General features: G+C 34.6%; 2 protein-coding genes across 2 annotated transcripts in view; one reads left to right on the top strand and one right to left on the bottom strand.

The window, feature by feature from the left end:
- Positions 1 to 299: 299 nt before the first annotated feature.
- dnal1 (dynein, axonemal, light chain 1) lies at positions 300 to 5,053 on the bottom strand. The gene is made up of 8 exons (XM_056477074.1): positions 5,024 to 5,053; positions 3,917 to 3,955; positions 3,660 to 3,769; positions 3,491 to 3,546; positions 3,357 to 3,412; positions 1,963 to 2,089; positions 1,751 to 1,891; positions 300 to 1,374 (listed from the first exon to the last, which is right to left on the bottom strand). Exons 1-8 carry the CDS (start codon positions 5,024 to 5,026, stop codon positions 1,328 to 1,330), a joined length of 579 nt encoding a protein of 192 aa, XP_056333049.1. The 5' UTR covers positions 5,027 to 5,053; the 3' UTR covers positions 300 to 1,327.
- A 3,073-nt stretch (positions 5,054 to 8,126) lies between these two features.
- fut8a (fucosyltransferase 8a (alpha (1,6) fucosyltransferase)) overlaps positions 8,127 to 20,421 on the top strand; it is a 163,010-nt gene continuing 150,715 nt past the window's right edge. Inside the window, exon 1 of the mRNA XM_056476916.1 lies at positions 8,127 to 8,268. The gene's annotated coding sequence lies outside the window, so the exon portion shown is untranslated. The remainder of the gene's footprint in view (positions 8,269 to 20,421) is intronic.

Genomic DNA, 20,421 nt, shown 5'->3' with positions numbered 1-20,421 from the left:
ATCAACAAACTTCAAAGCAATACGAACAAGGACATTGATGAAGGACTTGGCACTTATCCTGGACTGTTATAATTGTTTGCTTAGTGTTAAGTCAGATGTGTATTTAATGTACATATACATATACTTGTCTTGTACTATAAAGAAGATTGTTTACAGCTTTATATTTTAAAAACTATATTGCCCCCTACTGTTAAAGGCTGGCCATTTACCCCCTAAATAAAACCACATTTAATTCGCTATTAAAAATAATAATGAAAGGATATAAACACAATACAATATAACTAGTGCATAGAGGACAAAATAGTTTATTTTCTTATGTGAAACACAGTAAACAACAACAACAGTTTTAAAGTAGCAGACAGGTCGAACAAACATTAAAACATGCTAGAATACAAAATTGAATCATGCTTATAAATTTGTTTACAGGAAAAAATCCCAAACACTTTTATTTACTGTATTATTATGGTGCCTTTGGCTACAGTAAACTCAAGTTACTCGTGCTACAAAGTATTAAATTGCTTTCATTGTGCAACTTCCACAAACAATGTACAGTAGTGTGATAAAACACAGTAATTAAACTGTGTGTCAATTGAATAACCTGCAAATACATTACATTTTTTTTTGCGTATGTCCAAATATTTTTAGCGGGAAATACAAAAAAGTAAATGCCTATAATTAAAACAGTCTTTTTTTGAAGTCATTAATGTAGTTTTGTTGTACTGTAAGTAGACTCCTGACAGAGAAATACTAAAACATAGCACCGCTAAAACAGTTAAAACAGTAAAACTAAACAGTTCAAGTCTATGTCAAACACTTAATGCATAAATCCATCCCTTTTTATTCCTCCTGCGTGCAATTTAACATGTTATTGGTCACCCTGAAGAAAGTACAATGTAAGAATGTTTTGTCATTACCTTCTAATATTTACTTCATTTGGCAACATGTACATTTTGTGGTTATTCAAGTCAAAAGGTTGAATCAAGTTCTTTTAAATGGTAATATGGAGTACAAATATTTGTTTAAAATGACAATGAGTTTTTACAGTGTAAGAAATTAGTAACATTCAATCAGTACTTCTGCATGAATTTAAAAATGATTGTACGTGTATGTCTCTACTTGTGCTAAAGCTAACAAAACTGCATCAAGTGTGCTTTTCAAATATATTCAAATAGTGTTAAATCTCAAGAAAATTGATGTAGTTTTTTTTAGCTTAATTCCATATAAATACACATAAAAATGCAAATATTGCACATATTTTAAATAGTTAAAATGCTGGTGTTTGAAGAATAAAAATGCACCAACTTTAGAGTATTAAAAATAAATTGCATTAACTCTCCCCTTCAGCTTCCTCCTCTTGTTTGATGACAGGGTTTCCTAAAAATGAAAAGGATTGTCGTTATTCAATGCACTTAAATACTGGTTTCAAATTGAATAATAATAAAATAAATAAATCTACAAATCTAAACAGAATTGATGTTTATAAAAACTGAGCTTTAAGTTAGATTCTGTTTGGGCACGGTACCAAACAACCACTAGATTAAATTAGTTAACTTTTTTTAGTCATTTTGGACTACATGTAAACACAGATAAACCATTTAATCTTTCTGAATCATACCCATTATTGCTTTTACAGTATTGTTTACCTTATTGTTTGTGTTCACGTAGCCATAACCAAATTTTGCAAGTTTTTTGTTAAGTAATAAAGATAAAACAATCAAAGAGCAGATAGAGGGTTAAATATGCTATTTACCATCTAGCTTTTTGAGTTTGGGAAGTCTCTTTGTAGCCTCCTCTATCCAGTTGCCATCTGCAGAGTACTTTTCTTCTAATGGATTTCCCACAAAGACAAGATCAACCAACGATGGAAGATCTGCCAGCTTCAGAAACTCCCCTAAAGAAACAAACAGCTTCGTAAAATGTTCATCTTCGAAACAATATGATTAAAGCTGTTATTAGACTTACCCCACTCCTTCACCAAGTTGTTGGAGATGTACAAGACTTTAAGTTTCTTCATGACATGAATTCCCTTCAGTTTTTCTATGAGGTTATAAGAGATCCACAGCTCCTCCAGAGTATCACCCACTGCCTCCTATGACAACAGAGGACATGGATGAGTTCATTCTGAAGTTGATTTGTAGCTAACTGTATGTTAGGGCTGCATGATATTGGGAAAATATGACAAATTGTTATGATAAACAATGAAATCATAAGTCCAAGGCACTCGAAAAGTAAGTGAAAAAAATTTAAAGCACTATTTTGTTTTGCTGTGATATATACAGTTGAAGTCAGAATTATTAGCCCCCCTGAATTATTAGCCCCCTGTTCATTTTTTTCCCCAATTTCTGTTTTTTAACATATTTCTAAACATAATAGTTTTAATAACTCATTTCTAATAACTGATTTATTTAATCTTTTCCATGATGACAGTAAATAATATTTAATAGATATTTTTCAAACACTTCTATACAGCTTAAAGTGACATTTAAAGGCTTAACTGGGTTAATTAGGTTACAATTTATAAAGTTAAATAAACAGTGCTTTATGTTTTTTCTTTGGAATCTAACAGTATTCACATACAAACATTTAACCATCAATCAAAATAACATGCTCATCATTATATAAATAATTTTATACAACAATTTAAAAATAACATATTTATGTTTTAATCTTTAATGAATAATCTATTTCAGATAGATTAATCTAGCGGTGTGTCTATTGCGGATACACACATTGCAATATCACTGCTCAAGTGATCAAAGCACTACTGTATGTTTACACAATCATGACACATATTTGTTTTAATGCTATATAAATGCTATAATTTATCTCAAAATAAATGTTGACATCAATTAAAAAATAGTGTATTAATAAAAAAAGAAACTATTTTAAAGTACACATTGGGTACATTAAAAAGAACACACAATGAATAATATTAACGATATAAAAATATAGTTTGGAAATAATATTGATTCACAAGTTTTGAAAATCATTAAATTGATCACATGCACACTGGCACACACACACACACACACACACACACACACACATGCACAAAAGCACAAACAAAACAAAAGAAAATAATAATTGAGAAATCTTTTTATATCGCCTAACCATAGACCGTGTAATTCACATGCATAAGATGTCAACGTTTTCAAAACAAATACGTTTTGTAGCTTTCATGGAGATAATAGTGGTAATACTTTTAAAAGTTTGTTTTTTCAGCCTCTAAAAACGACACAGTCATGTAAATTAATGGCCAAAATACAAAAACAAAAAGAAAAAAGAGAAAACAATTAGATGAAAATAAGTTGTGTAAAGGCCTCTCATATGTTTTAATGTTCTGTTACTTTACTTACAAGTCCATTGAGGTTTTTGATGTTATTCCGCCCCAAGGACAATATCTTAAGGTTTTCTAAGAGAAAAATAGAAACATAATATTTAGAGATCATAAGAAATGAACACAAGTTATGCTTTTGAAAGGTGTACTTACTTAGACCATTTAAGTTGGCAATTTTTTCAATGCAGTTTGTAGACAAGGACAATCTCCTGGAAAGGACAGTACAATAAAGATGTAATAGTGAGTTATTATATCTGACACACATGATAGCTGGTGTATAAGACAATACACAAAAAAATTTAAGTTCAATACTTAGACTTACTCGCAGTTGACAAGATTAGAGAGAGATGCGTCCATTTTTTCAATGGGAGGGATTTGACCGTAAAGCTTTACTGCTGTGGCCTCATTTGCTTTTTCACCTGTTTTTTCCTCCTAGTAAAAAAAAAAACAAGTAAAATATTTAAAATCAATATATTCAATTCCTAAACTAACACATGAGCAGATCATACACTTTACTCAAGGAATGTTTAAAATTTGGAAAAGTTAGTTAATAAACTAAATTGGCAATAAAGGTTTTACCCATTTCACCAGGGCCTCTTTAATAGTTGTTGCTTTAGCCTGAAAACACACACATCGGACATGTAAGTGGTCACTCACAGCAAAGTAAGACAATGTTTTGTCCTAGTCATGGCAAAAATACAGTTAAGAGGAAATAACAAATGAAACATTTTGATCTCTATGAACATGATACTATATGTTATTAGTATCTATATGTTATTAGTATCATGATACGGTATGTTATTAACAATAAACAAATGATTTTTTAACAAATGACCCTCAAAATACACATTGTTCCTTTGTTAATTTAAAGCAATTGGTTTTTTTATGTTATATGGTGATGTATGGAGCACTTTAATGTGTCAAAATGCCTAGTGTGAAATATTCACTATAATATTGACGTCGTAAACCTTTGTCCTGTAAAAGAGTGTGTTTTTTATTTAAACAAATATCTTATTTGTTTAACTATTGGCAAATATATATATATATATATATATATATATATATATATATATATATATATATATATATATATATATATATATATATATATATATGCAGTTTTACTATGGTAAACATGGTAACATTCCAAACTTGTATAGTTTCACTTGTACTATTAAATAAGCAGTGAATTAGATCAAAAATTGTTTTATTTGAAAACATTAAGTTATGGCTTTTTAATTATAATTACGATTTACGTGTCTACACTTACCCCTACATGCTAAAAGCAGCATATAGATTCTGCATTTTCAGTATTGAAATCACCAACTCTGAGCTGATGAACGCAGATGCTAATTTACAAGCTGGCTATCTTCTTAGGTGTGTTTTGCGGTCTAGTCTTAACCAAATGTAATCACTTAGCTAAAACTAATAGATGCATAACATATTTAAAACCTAACTACCTAATATCCAAACAGCTAGCATTGTGGCTAAATGTTTATGTGCTGCAACTGTCTGACACAAGTCATGAACATCAATGCAGCTTGTAATTCCAGCCTGCGTAATAGCTTCCTGTTACATCCAAAACCAAACTCCTGATTTCCTCCTTTTAAATAACATATATTTGATCTCAGTGACATCGCATTAAAAAATCGTATCAAAGGCAGAAATAATATGATGGAAACTCACCATGTTGTTCTTTGCGGTTGCTATGGAACTGCCCCGACGCACGGCGCGTGCGCAAAGTGATGCTTCCGACAAGCAATGAGTCGCGTATGCGCAAGCAGAAACATCGCGCTGGCCACGTTGCCATGTGAATATGTAATTTATATAATTATTCTAACGAGCAAAATTAACCAAAACATGCGAAAGTGACTGTGAGAGCGAGCTAGGATAAAGAAATATAAATAATAAATATTAAACGCTTGTTAAAACGTATAAAAAAGGTATGAAACCCATTTGGAAATGTTATTCGCGGAGCTCGTTAAAATACTGAAGCATTTAATTTCTTTTATTTTGTTGCCCTCGATCGCCTACTTTAATGTTAAATATCAGTTTAAATTTGGCTAAACCGCATTCTCACGGTCCAAATCTTGCACTTTATTTTATAGTAGCTGTACTGGAAGTTTTATTGTTGCTTTATAATGTTGCAATATACTTTACACTGAACAGTTATATGACTGGTGTTGTATAATGCAGTATATTCGCCATACATAACATCATTATCCTAGCTCCTGGCTTTATGTTTACAAAACCCAACTGAGTGGTTCATGGTGTGATTCCACAGTTAGACCACTTGGTGGGAGTGATGTAATAATGATTACAGTCATTTATATATATATATATATATATATATATATATATATATATATATATATATATATATATATATATATATATATATATATATATATATATATATACACACGCACACACACGTGGGGGAGGGGGGGCTTTAGGGTGTATGGGAGAGAGCATATGATAAATGACTAGAATGCTAATCACTTCATCTATCATTTGAAAATAATACATATGTCATAAAGTTGTAATAACAGATTTTTATCCTAATTATGACTTTCTAATTATTGCTTATCTCATAATTATAAATTATGTCATACAGTTAGGGTAATTTAAAGGGTTGCATGCACCAACTACAGGCAGGGATAGATTTAACCAATAAGCAAGGTAATCAGCCACTTAGGACCCCAGGAAATCTGGGGGCCCCCAATAAATATCTAGAAGTATAAATGATACCTATAAACTAAATATATAACATCCTTTTCTATCATATTTTGTATGGTGAGAGTTAAACAAATACAATTTTAATGTAATTAAATATTATTTAGTATACAATTAAATATAATATTATTATAATAATGTAATGTTATGTAACAATAATATTACAAAATAAAATATCCATCATGGGGCAGTTTAGCAGTCAAATTTATAAAAAATATATGTATTATTTTTAGATGTAAATTCATTTTACTATAAAAAAATCATTTAAAATGTAGAGATTGTATAAATTTAAAATGTCGAAAAGAAGATTGAGTGATTTAACAAACAGACATATAAATGAAAATAAATGAAATAAAACTAGAAAGGGTGTATTTTAGGACTTGGGCCCCTTGGCTGGAATTGCTTAGGGCCCCAAAAACACCAAATCCGCCCTTGACTAGAGTTAAAGCTTTACATCACATTTTTTATTTGTCTGTCAAACTACATTAGTTTTCGTAAACTCTCAATAATAAATATTCAAAAGTTTGATAAATAAAATCAAAATATGTCTGTATAATATTTAATGTTCTGTGAACCAACATATTTTGATATTTTAATTAACATTAGCTTTCCGAATACTGGGTTGCAGCTGGAAGGGTATCCGCTAAGTAAAACATATGCTGGATAAGCTGGCGGTTCATTCTGCATTAGCAACCCCAGATGAATAAAGTGTCTAAGCTGAAGGAAAATAAATGACTGAATACATTATTACCATTAGAGAAGGTTTATAAATGCTGTAAAATGTATTGTTTATTTTTAGTTAATGTAACTTATTGCATTAACTATAGGCAACAAATTAAACCTTTTGTAAAGCAACACCCAAATATCTATTTATTACACCATTTCGAACCAATTTTTATTTGAAGACAGTATTCTAAATCAATAAGTAGTGAATTGAAAGTAAAATACAAGGTGGGCCATTTATTTATATGGAGACACCTTAATAAACTTATTGGGTAATTCTCAAGAAAAAACAATGGTGTGCTTGGTTTTATCGTAACTTTATTCTTTCATGAGTTATTTACAAGCCCCATCACATATACTAATGTGCCACAAACAGGACCTTAATATCACCAACCATTCCCATTTTATTAAGGTGTATCTATATAAATGGCCCACCCTGTATTAAATACCTAAATGTATACAGTCGAAGTCAGAATTATTAGCCCCCTTTTATTTATTTATTTATTTTTTAAATATTTCCCAAATAATGTTTAACAGAGCAAGGAAATTTCCACAGTATGTCTAATAATATTTTTTCTTCTGGAGAAAGTCTTATTTGTTTTATTTTGGCTAGAATAAAAGCAATTTTTAATTTTTGAAAAACCATTTTAAGGTCAAAATTATTAGCCCCTTTAAGCTATATTTTTTCCGATAGTCTACAGATCAAACCATCGTTATACAATAACTTGCCTAATTACCCTAACCTGCCTAGTTAACCTAATTAACCTAGTTAAGCCTGTAAATGTCACTTTAAGCTGTAAAAAAATGTCTTGAAAAATCTATAGTCAAATAAAATAATAATTCAAGGGGTTTAATAATTCTGACTTCAACTGTATGTCTATACACACATAAACATCTACAAAATGCTACATGTTGTAACCTATACAAACATTGCAAACAGAAAGTTCCCAATACAATCTAATGTTTTCAGAATGGAAGCACTACATGGAAATATTGCATTTTCAAGCCTGATGTCAGACTGTATGTTCATTAGAAATTGAATATGTATTAATCTGTACCACCCCGAGTGTCTTATTTTCGCATAATAGGTTTTTTCATTATTATTCTTTTTTTATGCAGTCCCCCATGGTCGGTCGCTTTAAATTGCTTTGTCTGCGGTCTCATTAGTTGAATGCCTATTTGTCACATTTATACGGAGGAAATCAGTCGCGTTACGCAGGCAAAACCATGAATAATGAGATCCAAGAAATTGTCCTCAGTGCCGAGGAACACTTGTATCTTGGTGATCTGACACACGCATGCGCAGTGCAGCCCAGTGACAGCCGAGCAGCCTCCTCAAGAGCCCAGCAGTGAGAATTCAGACAGCAGCAGTCAAGCTCTCCAGTTCCTGTTTCCGCCGCGACTCGCGAAGCATCCCTTTCATTAAAAACATACGCGCTGTGGAGATACCAGTTCGCCAGTGCCAAATCAAGGTAAGTGTATCTCCGTTGCCTACGACCGCATTGTGTTGAGGAAAACGACGTTTTTCTCGCCGGAGAGTTCGCTCCATCCCGGCCTGTTGCTAGCAGCCTTGACTGCTGAACGGTAAAAATAACGGTCAGGTTTGCAGCTCGGGTGCATTGTGTTTTCGCGCCGTTATACTAAAGTCTGTTCTGGTCACATAGTCATTATATGGTTAATATGATCACGAAATAACTGTATAACGTGTTTATGTACTAGAAAGAGATGAATACGATTGCGAATGGTTATAGCGGTGCCAGATATATGAAGCCTCCTTTCTGCAAATCCTATAGCGCAAACGAGTCTGCCATGCAAATATGCCGTTCAACATTATTAATGAATTGTTTGTATTATCATGGCTTCTGAAGTGGTGTAGCGTAAATGGACGGTATGTTGGACAGAAAGCAGAAATCACAACAGCAGCGCCTGAGTGTCCATGTTTATGTGGGTAGAAAGGAGAGAGAGAGGCAAGTTAACGCGAAGCCACTGCAGAAAGCCGAGTGTTTACTTTTATGCCACTGTGAAGAATGTAGCGTACATGGAAAGGAAATATGCTTAAAGGGATAGTTTGCTCGCGTGGAATTGAGTTACCTGAACTTCTTGCTGTTGTATTATCTACATGAATTTGTTTTCTAGAAAACAGACATTTTGAAGAATGTTGTTTATATCAAAACTGATGTGACACTGAATGGGGGCTGAAGATGTCAATCCTCGGAAATTGTCATACATGTGTAATAAAGTAGTCAACAGAACGATTTTTAGTCTAAAAAAGTGACGAAAAGAATACATTTTTAGTTAATAGCCTACATATGACTGATAGTCTAAAATGGACAATTCATGTGTAAAATTGAAAAGAAACATCTGAAATACTGGAGCACCCAGAGGAAACCCACACAAACACAGGGAGAGCATGCAAACTTCACATAGAAATGCCAACTGACCCAGTGGGGATGCGAACCAGCAACCTTCTTGCTGTGAAGTGACAGTGCTAACCACTGAGCCACCATGTCCCCTTAAACTTATACCTAGTTAATCCAATATTCTGTGACAATCTGCACTATACGTTTGTTACGCCACTATACATTACTACTCTATTTCTATGGCCAGGTTCTGCAGTTTCATCTGGATTTTCATTGCAATCACATTGTTAAATGTTACATGCTAAATATTTCTCCTCATTGCCTGAAACCAGGGGCGTAGCGGACATTTTAAAAGTGGGGGGGACGGCTATATGAGATCATACGTTCATATAATTGTTAATCACCTGTTTCTAAATGGTCTGTCTCTTAAAGTGAGGGGGACGTATTCCACCCCCCCCCCCCCCCTACGCCCCTGCCTGAAACATAATAGACCCTTTTCACATTTCTGGGTTTTTAAGTGATTGCGTTAATTGTTGTGTAAACTTAGAGCGCAGTGAACAGGAGAGTTGAACAATTTTTTTTTTCACGATCCCATTTGCTGAAATAATAAAAGAAAAACTCCACAATGGTCTTATCAAAACTTTCAGAAAAAGGAAAAAAAAAAAATTGTGTGAGACTGATGACAACAGCCTGAGGAGAGAATAACGCCAAATTTACCATAGCCCCATAGACGCTGCATTAGAAACACCTCGCATAAGTAATTCATTTTTTTGTAATTTGACGCAAAGATGATATAATACAGTCATAAATGCATATACGTTTTAAAAAAAAATTAAATATTAAAAAACTTTCAAGGATTTAAAATTACGATGACCGTTAAACGCATCATAACAGTCTTGTGAAAAGGGTCCATAAATGTGAGTAAATTATTACAGCATTTACATTTTTTTAATGAACTATACCTTTAAGAAAGAAGCAGATAGTAAAAGCCTGTTATCCGCTTGTTAAGTCGTGATGAATTGGTGACGTATGGAGTACTGTTTCTGGGTCCAAGATGCTATTCATTTATGGCCAAAAGTGAATTTTATATAAAATCATAGTGTACACAATAGTCTCTGGACTTGCTGCATTAAAAATACCAAAATTGTAACAATTTATAAAAACAATCACTTTCTGGCATCGGATAATAGGCATGTTTGTTTACATATATATATATATATATATATATATATATATATATATATATAACAATCATGATTTTTGAAAGTATTACATCCCTTGTAAACATTTATTATTACCATTTGATGAGTCTCCCCATACAGTTTGATAGAGCACTTGGACCCGGAAGCCGCTTCGCGTGACATCACACTTAACAAGCAGATTACAAATATGATGATGACGTTTTCTTGTCACAGTTCCCACAAGTCTTTTCGCTTTTCTTTACAGGTTATGTTCTCAACTGCAATTAAATCAGAATTACATTTTATAGGCACATGGATTATTTGCCTCCTCCAGTGCTATTCTTTACTTAATCCACTGCTATCAGAACCATTAGACACACTTGAGGACGGACACCATTAATTATCATCTTATAACAATTTGGCTTCACTCTTATAAGGCTACTTTGTGGTTTTATCTCCCGTCATGTCATCTGCTGTTTTAATCGATGCTTAGAAAACATTTGCCTCACTTAAGAGCCTTGTAAAATCAATGTGTTTTACAGATGTTCGGCCATAATGCCCAGTCCCTGCTTTTCCAAGCGTACACCGATTAAGTGCCTTCATTGTCAAGTGTGTTATTACATCTACTAAGACTCATGTGCATTCTCTCAACATTCATACATCTTTAATAGTGCTTTTTTGCACTGAAGCAGCTTATCTCGCTTGACTTGAATTAATGATATAATTAAATCTACCGTTTTAATTGATACCTCCACAAGCTTGGGTATCTGGTTAGAGATGATGAGATGTTTCTCCTGTAATGTCTGATGGCCATAATTAAAAATTAAACTGCTTTCTAAATTTGCTCTGAATTGTTTGATTTGTGTGATATTTCTCTGTAGAGAAGCAAAGATGTAACACTAAATTGTGAGCACTTCAATTCATATTATAGCTACATTTTATGTGTATGTTGTGACACATGGTATACAGGTCTATTATTGTATCAGTTAGGAATACTATCTCAGTAGTCATTAGTATGATTACTATTTGTTCAAATTACACATTTATGCTAAGCTTTTAATAACACACCAATATTTTACAGATGATTCACTATCTGGCCATATAAGATTTCCAACACAGACTCATTCTGAAAACGTAGCCCTATAGACTTTTTTTGGAAATCTCGAATTATGTAGCCAGAAGTTTGCTGCATTTCATCTTTAACCCTCAATGGCATGGTTGCCCTCAGGCAACAAACCAGTGTTTTTGGCCCACAACCCAACCCCCCCCCCCCCCCATTACATTTTTACAAATAAAATAACACTAAAAACCTAATAATAAGATGATGATTAATACAATTTGAGGTGTGTGTTGGTTTGACCTTTCTTCTGGGGGAAAAACAGCCATTTTTGGAACCATAGTCTGCTTGAGCACACTTCAGATAGATTTCACTTTTTAACATGTTTAAATTTAAATATATTTATATCAAAAATATGTGTGATATGCATGGATATGTGGAGAAGCATGTGTGATTGAGAAAAGACACTTTTTGTTATCCATATACTAAAAAGGAAGTTTTTCATTTGTTGCCTCAAGTCAATATTGTGCAGTTAGACCACTTTTATAAAAACAATAACATCCTATGTGTGGAAATGTGCAGAAATGAAGAAATTTCAATGTAATATATATATATATATATATATATATATATATATATATATATATATATATATATATATATATATATATATATATATATATATATATATATATATATATATATTGCTTTACTGTATACTATTGCTCACAGGAAATGGATGTTGAAACATTTTATGGAGGTAAAAAACAAGATTGAGCAGTAACTCTATGGCCTTGCCTTGCCTAACTTCCGACAGCAAGCTTCAAGTCACATTAGCTATGTTTCCATTCAAATATGCAAATTAACTTTGCAAAAATCCACAGTTCTGCACAGTTTATCTTTAACCCTGATTAAACAATTGAGTTCTTCAGGCTTGTTTGAAACCCCTTACCTGGGTGTGGATGGCTTTCCTGCTGTTACAGTTAGTCCAATTAACTAGCCATGTGTGAAAGAGAGTAGGACAAAAACGAGGACTTTATCTGGATTGCTTTTGAAAACACTGTCGGTTGGGTTTAGGGAAGTGAGTGGGCGGGTCAATCGGTGCTTTTGAAAACACTATTGGTTGGGTTTAGGTGGGTCAGTCGTTCACTCAGTCAGTCAGTCAGTCAGTTAGTCAGTCGACAGCGGCCTCTGGTGGATTTACGTGAGAACAGCAGGTGTGAATGGCACTCGCGAGTGAAATTTGAGATCTTAAAAAGCATGCAGCGGCCTCTGGTGGATTTGCATAAACAAAAACTGCAAAAAACGTAGCTCCTGGGACATATTTGGTACTCTACAGAAATGTAAATAGTGGTACGTTTTCAGAACGAGCCTGGATTGGAGATTTCATTATGGATATTAATCTTACAATCATGTTTTTATTTTATTTTTAATTTTATTTTAATAGTGTTAACTCTGTGTGTGTATATTAGCATTGTTTGTTGTTTGTTTTTGCATTAGATAACCTGTTTGAAAAGGGAAATGGTAATACCTAATAAACGGATATCATTAATGTCAGGTTTCAGTATAACACTAGCTCATTGTTTGAGGATTTAAACTGTGAAATATATATTTTCATGTAACCTGAAAAGTGTTTACATGATTTTATTTACTATATAACTGAATTGTATTATATTAGGGGAGAGCGGGGCACAAAGTAACACTTTTTGTTTTTTGCCAAGTATTGAACAAAGTAATGGGGTTAGACAAACCCTATTTTTTTTACCAACAACACACAAGCTGTCCTACAAATTAGCACTGGTCGTATGATCGCTGGATCTATGGTTCCTATGCAGTATTGCCAAAAGTGCCAGGAGTAAAAATGTTACTATTTACCCTACCTGCGGGGCAAGTTGTAACTGGCAGCGGGTTAGTTGTAACACATGCTTAAAAAGGCAGATTTCACACAATTCATTTTAATCTAAATAGTAGCTATATTTCCTCAGTACTTCCTCAGTATTTATTTATTTATTGGATAAACACATTTACATTTATTTGCATTATTATCCATTATTGTACAATGTATTTATTTGCATTATTAGCAATAAAATGTTTTTTTTAATTCTTTTAAAAAACATTTTAAATAAAAATTTCTCAACATTACGCTCAAAATTCACAAATAATTTTGTTAGTTTAATTGGTGTCCAACAGTGTGTGGCTTATTTGTAATACCCTGTTACAACTAACCCCGCTGTGTCATGATTTCCTCAAAACTTACTAGCAGTTACTGTGTGTTTTTTACATCTTTCAGAATGGTTTCATCTTTTAGCTTAGAGGACGATAATCATTCGTTCATTCATTTATTTTATTTTCGGCTTAATCCCTTTATTAATCCGGGGTCGCCACAGCGGAATGAACCGTCAACTTATCCAGCACATGTTTTACACAGCGGATGCCCTTCCAGCCGCAACCCATCTCTGGGAAACATCCATACACACTCACTCACACTCATACACTACAGACAATTTAGCCTTCCCAATTCACCTGTACCGCATGTCTTTGGACTGAGGGGGAAACCGGAGCACCAGGAGGAAACCCACACGAACACAGGGAGAACATGCAAACTCCACACAGAAACGCTAACTGACCCAGCCGAGGCTCGAACCAGCGACCTTTTTGCTGTGAGGTGACAGCACTATCTACTGTACTGCGCCACTGCTTCGCCCATGACGGTAATCACAACAAGGCACAACATAGGCTACAAAGGTCATTTTTATGGGTCAGGTAGAAGTCCCTCCTTCATGTTTCACTTTGTATATTATAGTCAGAGAAACTGAGTGAATGAATTTGACTCTCTTTTGCTATGTTTACATAATCGTTAGAGCTGTTTTATCCCACAGCAGTCCCTGTAACCTCCCTAAGGAGTGGTTCAGTTAGCTAGGAGCCTTTTAGAGGAAATTTCTCCTACAAATACACAAAAACATAGACTTTTAAACATGCCAAGCGTTCACAATATGCTTGCATTTGGTGACCTAATGAACTACACTAAGTACACTTAAGTCATTTGTAAAGGTTAGATCAGGTACAAGTAGTTAATAATAACCTTGCAGGTAAGATAATAATAACCTTGCAGATTAGTTAAGGTAACAAGTTTATCCTTTATTATGTGCAGTATCAAACAGCTTGCTGTTGTGAATAGAGTACCAGTTTTAAAAGGGGACAGAGGATACATCTATGCATGTTTTCATTTTTAAATGAAACCAGCTTTAAGAAAGTTTTTTGGTTTTTTTAAGTCTTTACTTTGTTTGGTATTGTAGTTATCTCTCCTGTTGAACGTTTGCTTTTAATCTTAAAGTTATTTTCAGTCAATCACAACTCTGGCAAATGAACCATAAATATGCATTAATTTGTCATATGCCCCTGGAGTCTCTTTGCTGTTTCTGCTTCATAAGTGTTTAGTAATGACTCACTCGACTCACATGATTATGGCCGTGAAACATTAACTTGCAAACATGTGATTATGGGATTTCCATAATGTGTAGTTTTATGTTCCTGCGTGATCTAAAGCTACCTTGACCTATACAGGTTTTGCTTGTTGTTTTTTTAAATGAATGATCCATACAGTTGAAGTCAGAATTATTAGCCCCCCTGTTTATTTTTTTCCCCATTTTTGGGGGGAGTTTTAACGGAGTGAAGTTTTTTTAAAACACATTTCTAAATATAATAGTTTTAATAACTCATCTCTAATAACTGATTTATTTTCTCTTTGCCATGATGACAGTAAATAATATTTGACAAGATATTTTTCAAAACACTTCTATACAGCTTAAAGTGACATTTAAAGGCTTAATTAGGTTAACTAGGCAGGTTAGGGGAATTAGGCAAGTTATAAGCCCCTTTCACACATAGAGACCTTTCCAGAAAATTACCAGCAAGGTCTGTATGTGTGAACAGGCTCTTTTTGAAAATACCAGTAAATTCGTTCTGGCAATTTTCCAGAAAGAAAAGTTGTAACATTACCGGTAATTTGCCGGAATGTTGCGCTGTGTGAACGCAGAAGGAAGATTGCCGGAAAGAGCGCGTTCACGATTAGAACGCGCTGATGTGAGATGTCTATTTTAGCCAATCAGAACACAGACGCATTCACGTCCACACGGCTTATGAAAATAAAAGCTTTTGAATATTTTTCCAGACACATTTAGCTGCTATATGTTAGTTAGATAACGTTTCTATGTTCCTTCTTAATGTCAACTGTGTAAAAAATTATCGATAAAATGCTTATGATAAACCGCAGATTGTTTACCTTCAAGCTGTGCTTGACGCGTATGCACGTGAAGGTGCCAGTGAGCGCCAGCATATACACATATTATGAACATCTCGACATCTGAAAGTGTTCCTCCATATATTTTCATCAAAGTTGTTCACAATGCTTCTCCATCCACAGAATTTGTAATGTAGTGTGTAAACATTTAGCTCTGGTTCGCGTTTCTGTCTTTGGATGTCTCACAAAGCAGCTGCATGAATGCTAAAGCTTTAAATAAAAGTGAAACAATCAAGAAAAGCCCTTCTATGTGTAGAAATACAAGCGCAGTCGTTTTTACAGTAGGTCATTTCTGGGTAATGATGTCAGAATTTACCGGTATTTTGGAATCGATGTGTGATTGGCCTTTTCCATAAAAATTCTGGAACGTCCATGCCTGTGTGAACACCTTTTTAATGAACTTACTAGAAAAGTCATTCCAGAAATTTTCTGGATATTTACCGGTATCACTGTGTAAAGGGGCTATTGTATTGCACCGAATCGGTTAGACTATCGAAAAAAGATATAACTTAAAGGGGCTAATAATTTTTAACTTAAAATAGTTTAAAAAAAAATTAAAAACTGCTTTTATTCTAGCCGAAATAAAACAAATAAGACTTTCTCTAGAAGAAAAAAATATTATCAGACATACTGTGAAAATGTCCTTGCTCTGTTAAACATCATTTGAGAAATATTTAAAAAGATAAAAAAAAATGTAAAAATTATTCTGACTTTAACTGTATGTGGTGAATGCACATAGTCACATGGTCATGTAACTGAACACTTTGCCTAGTGGAAATCTTCTACACGCATGTCTGTCTTGTCACATTTGTCATATTTGAGTAATGAACTGAGAAATCTAATAATGCCCTCAATAGATAATTGTCTCCTGGGGTGAATTATGAAGAAGAAGTATTAACCCAAGGAAAGACAGTTCTGGTTTATGCTCAGTTTATTGAGATTGAATGGAGGAGTAATAGAGTGCGGGGATTTGCTACTTTCTTAACATACATTCGCCCCGTGCTGTGAAGTGAAGGTCAGGATGGGGGCTGTAATAAAGCTCAAAATCACGGATCAGACAGGAGCAAAGGGAATCTCTTTCCCCTCCCCCGCTCCCCGTGCTCATCTCTTCTATTCTGCCAATATCAGGTGACTACTCTTGGCTGAGTTTCCATAGCAATGTGGGCAGTGGGCGGGGATAAAGAGGTTCTGATCAGTTTTAATGATAGTGTAGTTTGCCTCTCTGAAAAGGAGATGGAAAATCTCTTCCAGGAGGTTTTGATTGGAATGGCAGTGAGATGTGGGATTGGACGACAGGGACCAGCGTTTACAAGTGCAGGTGTGTGTGTGTTTGCATGAGATGGATGATGAAGCTGCGGTGGGATGGGATAATCACATGGATGAGATCTCTGGCAGGGATCCTAATGGCAGACCATGTAGCTTTCCACATGATGAACATTCGCAGTCACTCTTTCCCCATTCTGCCTCAGTGGCGGTGGGCAGCAAGGAAGAACGACCCAGCTATTGTCTTTACTTGCTCTCTGTTTCCCAGGACAAGGGAGACCATGAGTCATTCTTCAGGGCGGTTGGAGAATATAAAAGTCTGTGTGTGTGCATGCTTGTGCATTTGTGTGTGTTTTGCTGGTAGGTTCTTGGCTCACTGCTTTTGCGCCCATCAGACTTGACAGTGGCCAACGACAGGGAGCTGTTTCATCGGCTATAAATACCACACTGCAATGTGGAGCATCGCTGTGGCAGCTGCAGGGGAACTGCTCTGCCATTGCCCACACACGAGGAGAGGAAGGGTCAGGATTACACCAACCACAGACCTTGTTTGACCCCTGCAGGAAAATGATATGTTTTTGCACAAACATATGGTGTGAATGATTAAATTGGCATATTTGCCCTGGAAGCCTTTCATTTGCAGTCATCAAAGTCAATGATTACCTACCTCAGGGCTTCATTTAAACCAGAGGAAATTTGTCGCACAACACCACTTACTTTCCAGAGTTCTCCATGCCCTTGCCATAGTCACAGATGAACATGAGCGATTGTGCCAAATGCACATCTGCAAAGGCAGTTGGTAGACTCTCTCAGATGCCAGGGTGAACAGTCCGCAACAATTTGAGTTGAGAACCTTGTTTTGAGTTGAGAACCCAAAGGCACTCCATTTGCACAATAATTGTGTCCTCTACTTGAGCTTCTTGCATACAATCAGGCCAAGGTTACTCTAATTTAAAAAGAGGCAGAAAACTAGCAACAGAAATAGACAGAAATTTTTTTTGCAGGTCCTCGCTCTTTGACTGACATAATTCAAAGAAAACATAATGTATTGTACACCCCATTATTCACCCCACTTCTTCATTTGTGCTAGCAAACACATCTTTATGTCCTACTTGACACACCCTCCGGCACATGCATCAGCTCGCTGGAAAGTGTTGATAGGTACAGTAATGCACAATGTTAGGCAAGCTACTTGAAACATGTAGTATGCTAAGCTATTAGCTACTCTACTTAAAATGTAGCTTAACCACGCTACCCTCTGGGAAATGTAGCAAGCTAAGCTAAAAGCTACTTGGCAAAAGTAGATTAGCTACATCTAAGCTAATTTAGCAATTTTCATTTTTAAATCGAAGCAACTTAAATACGAGTCAATCATATGTTAGTGATCAATAAAACTGTTAATGAAACATGAGGCGTAATTGCTCAGTTCGGTTATTTACTGTAAATAATATTGTACTAAACAGAAACAAATTATAGTATAGAACAGCAAAAAACTAAAAATTCAATAAAACCAGGTGTTGCACATTTAAAATACAATAGTAATTTATAGTAAAGGGAATATATATATATATATATATATATATATATATATATATATATATATATATATATATATATATATATATATATATATATATATATATATATATAAACAACTCTTCATTAATGAATTAATCTACATAATGTAGTATCATTTGTAACCTAATGACCTAATAGTAATTATCATACTATACATAGTATACTCCTCTTCCTTAGTCATCTTTGGGTGGCGACGTCACCAACCTGAGCGAAAGGTGGCAGTAACACACCAAAAAGTTTGTTGTTGACCACCGTAAAACAGGTAGAAGAAGAAATCGTCATTTTCGCCATCATATGGATTTACTTTCATAGGCTAGACACCGGCCTCACAGCTCTGTAAATGTCGGTGCCTTCACTTATTGAGCCGCGATCGGTAAATGTAGCTTGTGTGGATGCTACTGCGCTACTTGAATAAATACAGAAAAGCTATTTGATTTATAAAGTAGCGATGCTACCGACACTCTACTGAGAAATGTAGTTAAGCTAGTAGCGTCACTACTTGTAGCCACAGTACTGCGTAACACTGGTAATGTACTATTTTTGACTAGATATGATTTAAAAACTATTTTTAACAAGTAGCAGATGACTTATATAAATGGAATTGATATACTGTGGTTTTTATACCTTTTGTAGTCTCGCAATTTCGCAATTTTTTTTTACAGCTCATTGTGTTCTGCGTTCTGATTTGCACATTGTGTTCTGCATCCTGATTGGCTGTAGACCATTGCCAATCTATTGCCGCCCTGCCTAGTCACCTGTACAGTACATAATGCGTTCAGCTTGCCAAATTGACATAAATCTTCGATCGCTTGCAGTGTGACTGAAGTGCTGTACTGTATGCTGTGCTGTACTGTACCCATAACGTCGATGAAACATTCTGTACCATCAAAGGCACCCATGGTAGCACCCAAAAGGCAGAGGAAGATACTAACCATCGCACAAAAAGTTGGACTTCTGGACATGTTAAAGGAAGGGAGAAGTTACGCGAATGTTTAAACGAGAGAAAAGTGTGAAAATGTTAATGCAATCTGTGAAAAGTGTATAAAGTGTTAAGTAAGAGGTTTCACAACCTTAAAATATCTCTACAATTGTAATAAATAAAGCTGACTACTTCATGGATTTCACCTATTGCAGGCTTTTTTTAGAACGTAATTCCCGCTATTACAGAGGGACCACGATATACTCAAGGTGAGTGTCTGGTCTGGATGTACATGTTAGCATTACAGAAAACAGTCAGGAAACCCATTGAAATAATCAATGCTGTAAAAGGTATTTAAAGTTTGTAGCATGAGTATTGTGACATCCAACTGAACTGGAATCCTGGATATAGGGCTCTCACTCACAGCAGTGGGATAAGATATTTTTCCAAGGTGTTCTGCCCAAGCCACCAAAATTATATAGGGTTGAACAGAACCTCTCACGCTTAAATTGTGTAGATTCAGTGGCAAACGCTGTTACCTACAAACTCCGTCCCACATGCTTTACAGTGAATGCTTTAGTCATTTTCATAGCAGACTTTAACCCAATAAAAGTCTTTTATCCACTCTTCGAAAAGTGTAAATGGTGAATTAACATTCACCACATGATCGCTAATCAGATCAGATCAGCCATTATTTGTAACTTTAGGTGGTTTCTAAAACAAATATATTTTGAGGTGGCATAGATAAAACTTCGGGTGCATATGCAACCAAAACGTTCAAAATTTCGAGCCCTGATAAAGAAGGTCTAGTAGGTAGTTGAGTAAAAACAAAAATACATCCAATTTAATGAGACATAAGAAAAATTTGAAAATTGTACCACAATCACAAATATTCAGTGAGATAAAAAAAATCTTAGCTGATCACAGAGTTTTCTGAAAAACAAATAATATTCTGTGCATGTTTTAC

Source organism: Danio aesculapii, chromosome 17 (assembly GCF_903798145.1).
Source record: "Danio aesculapii chromosome 17, fDanAes4.1, whole genome shotgun sequence".
NCBI lineage: Eukaryota > Metazoa > Chordata > Actinopteri > Cypriniformes > Danionidae > Danio > Danio aesculapii.
This window is presented reverse-complemented; position numbering and strand designations above follow the sequence as displayed.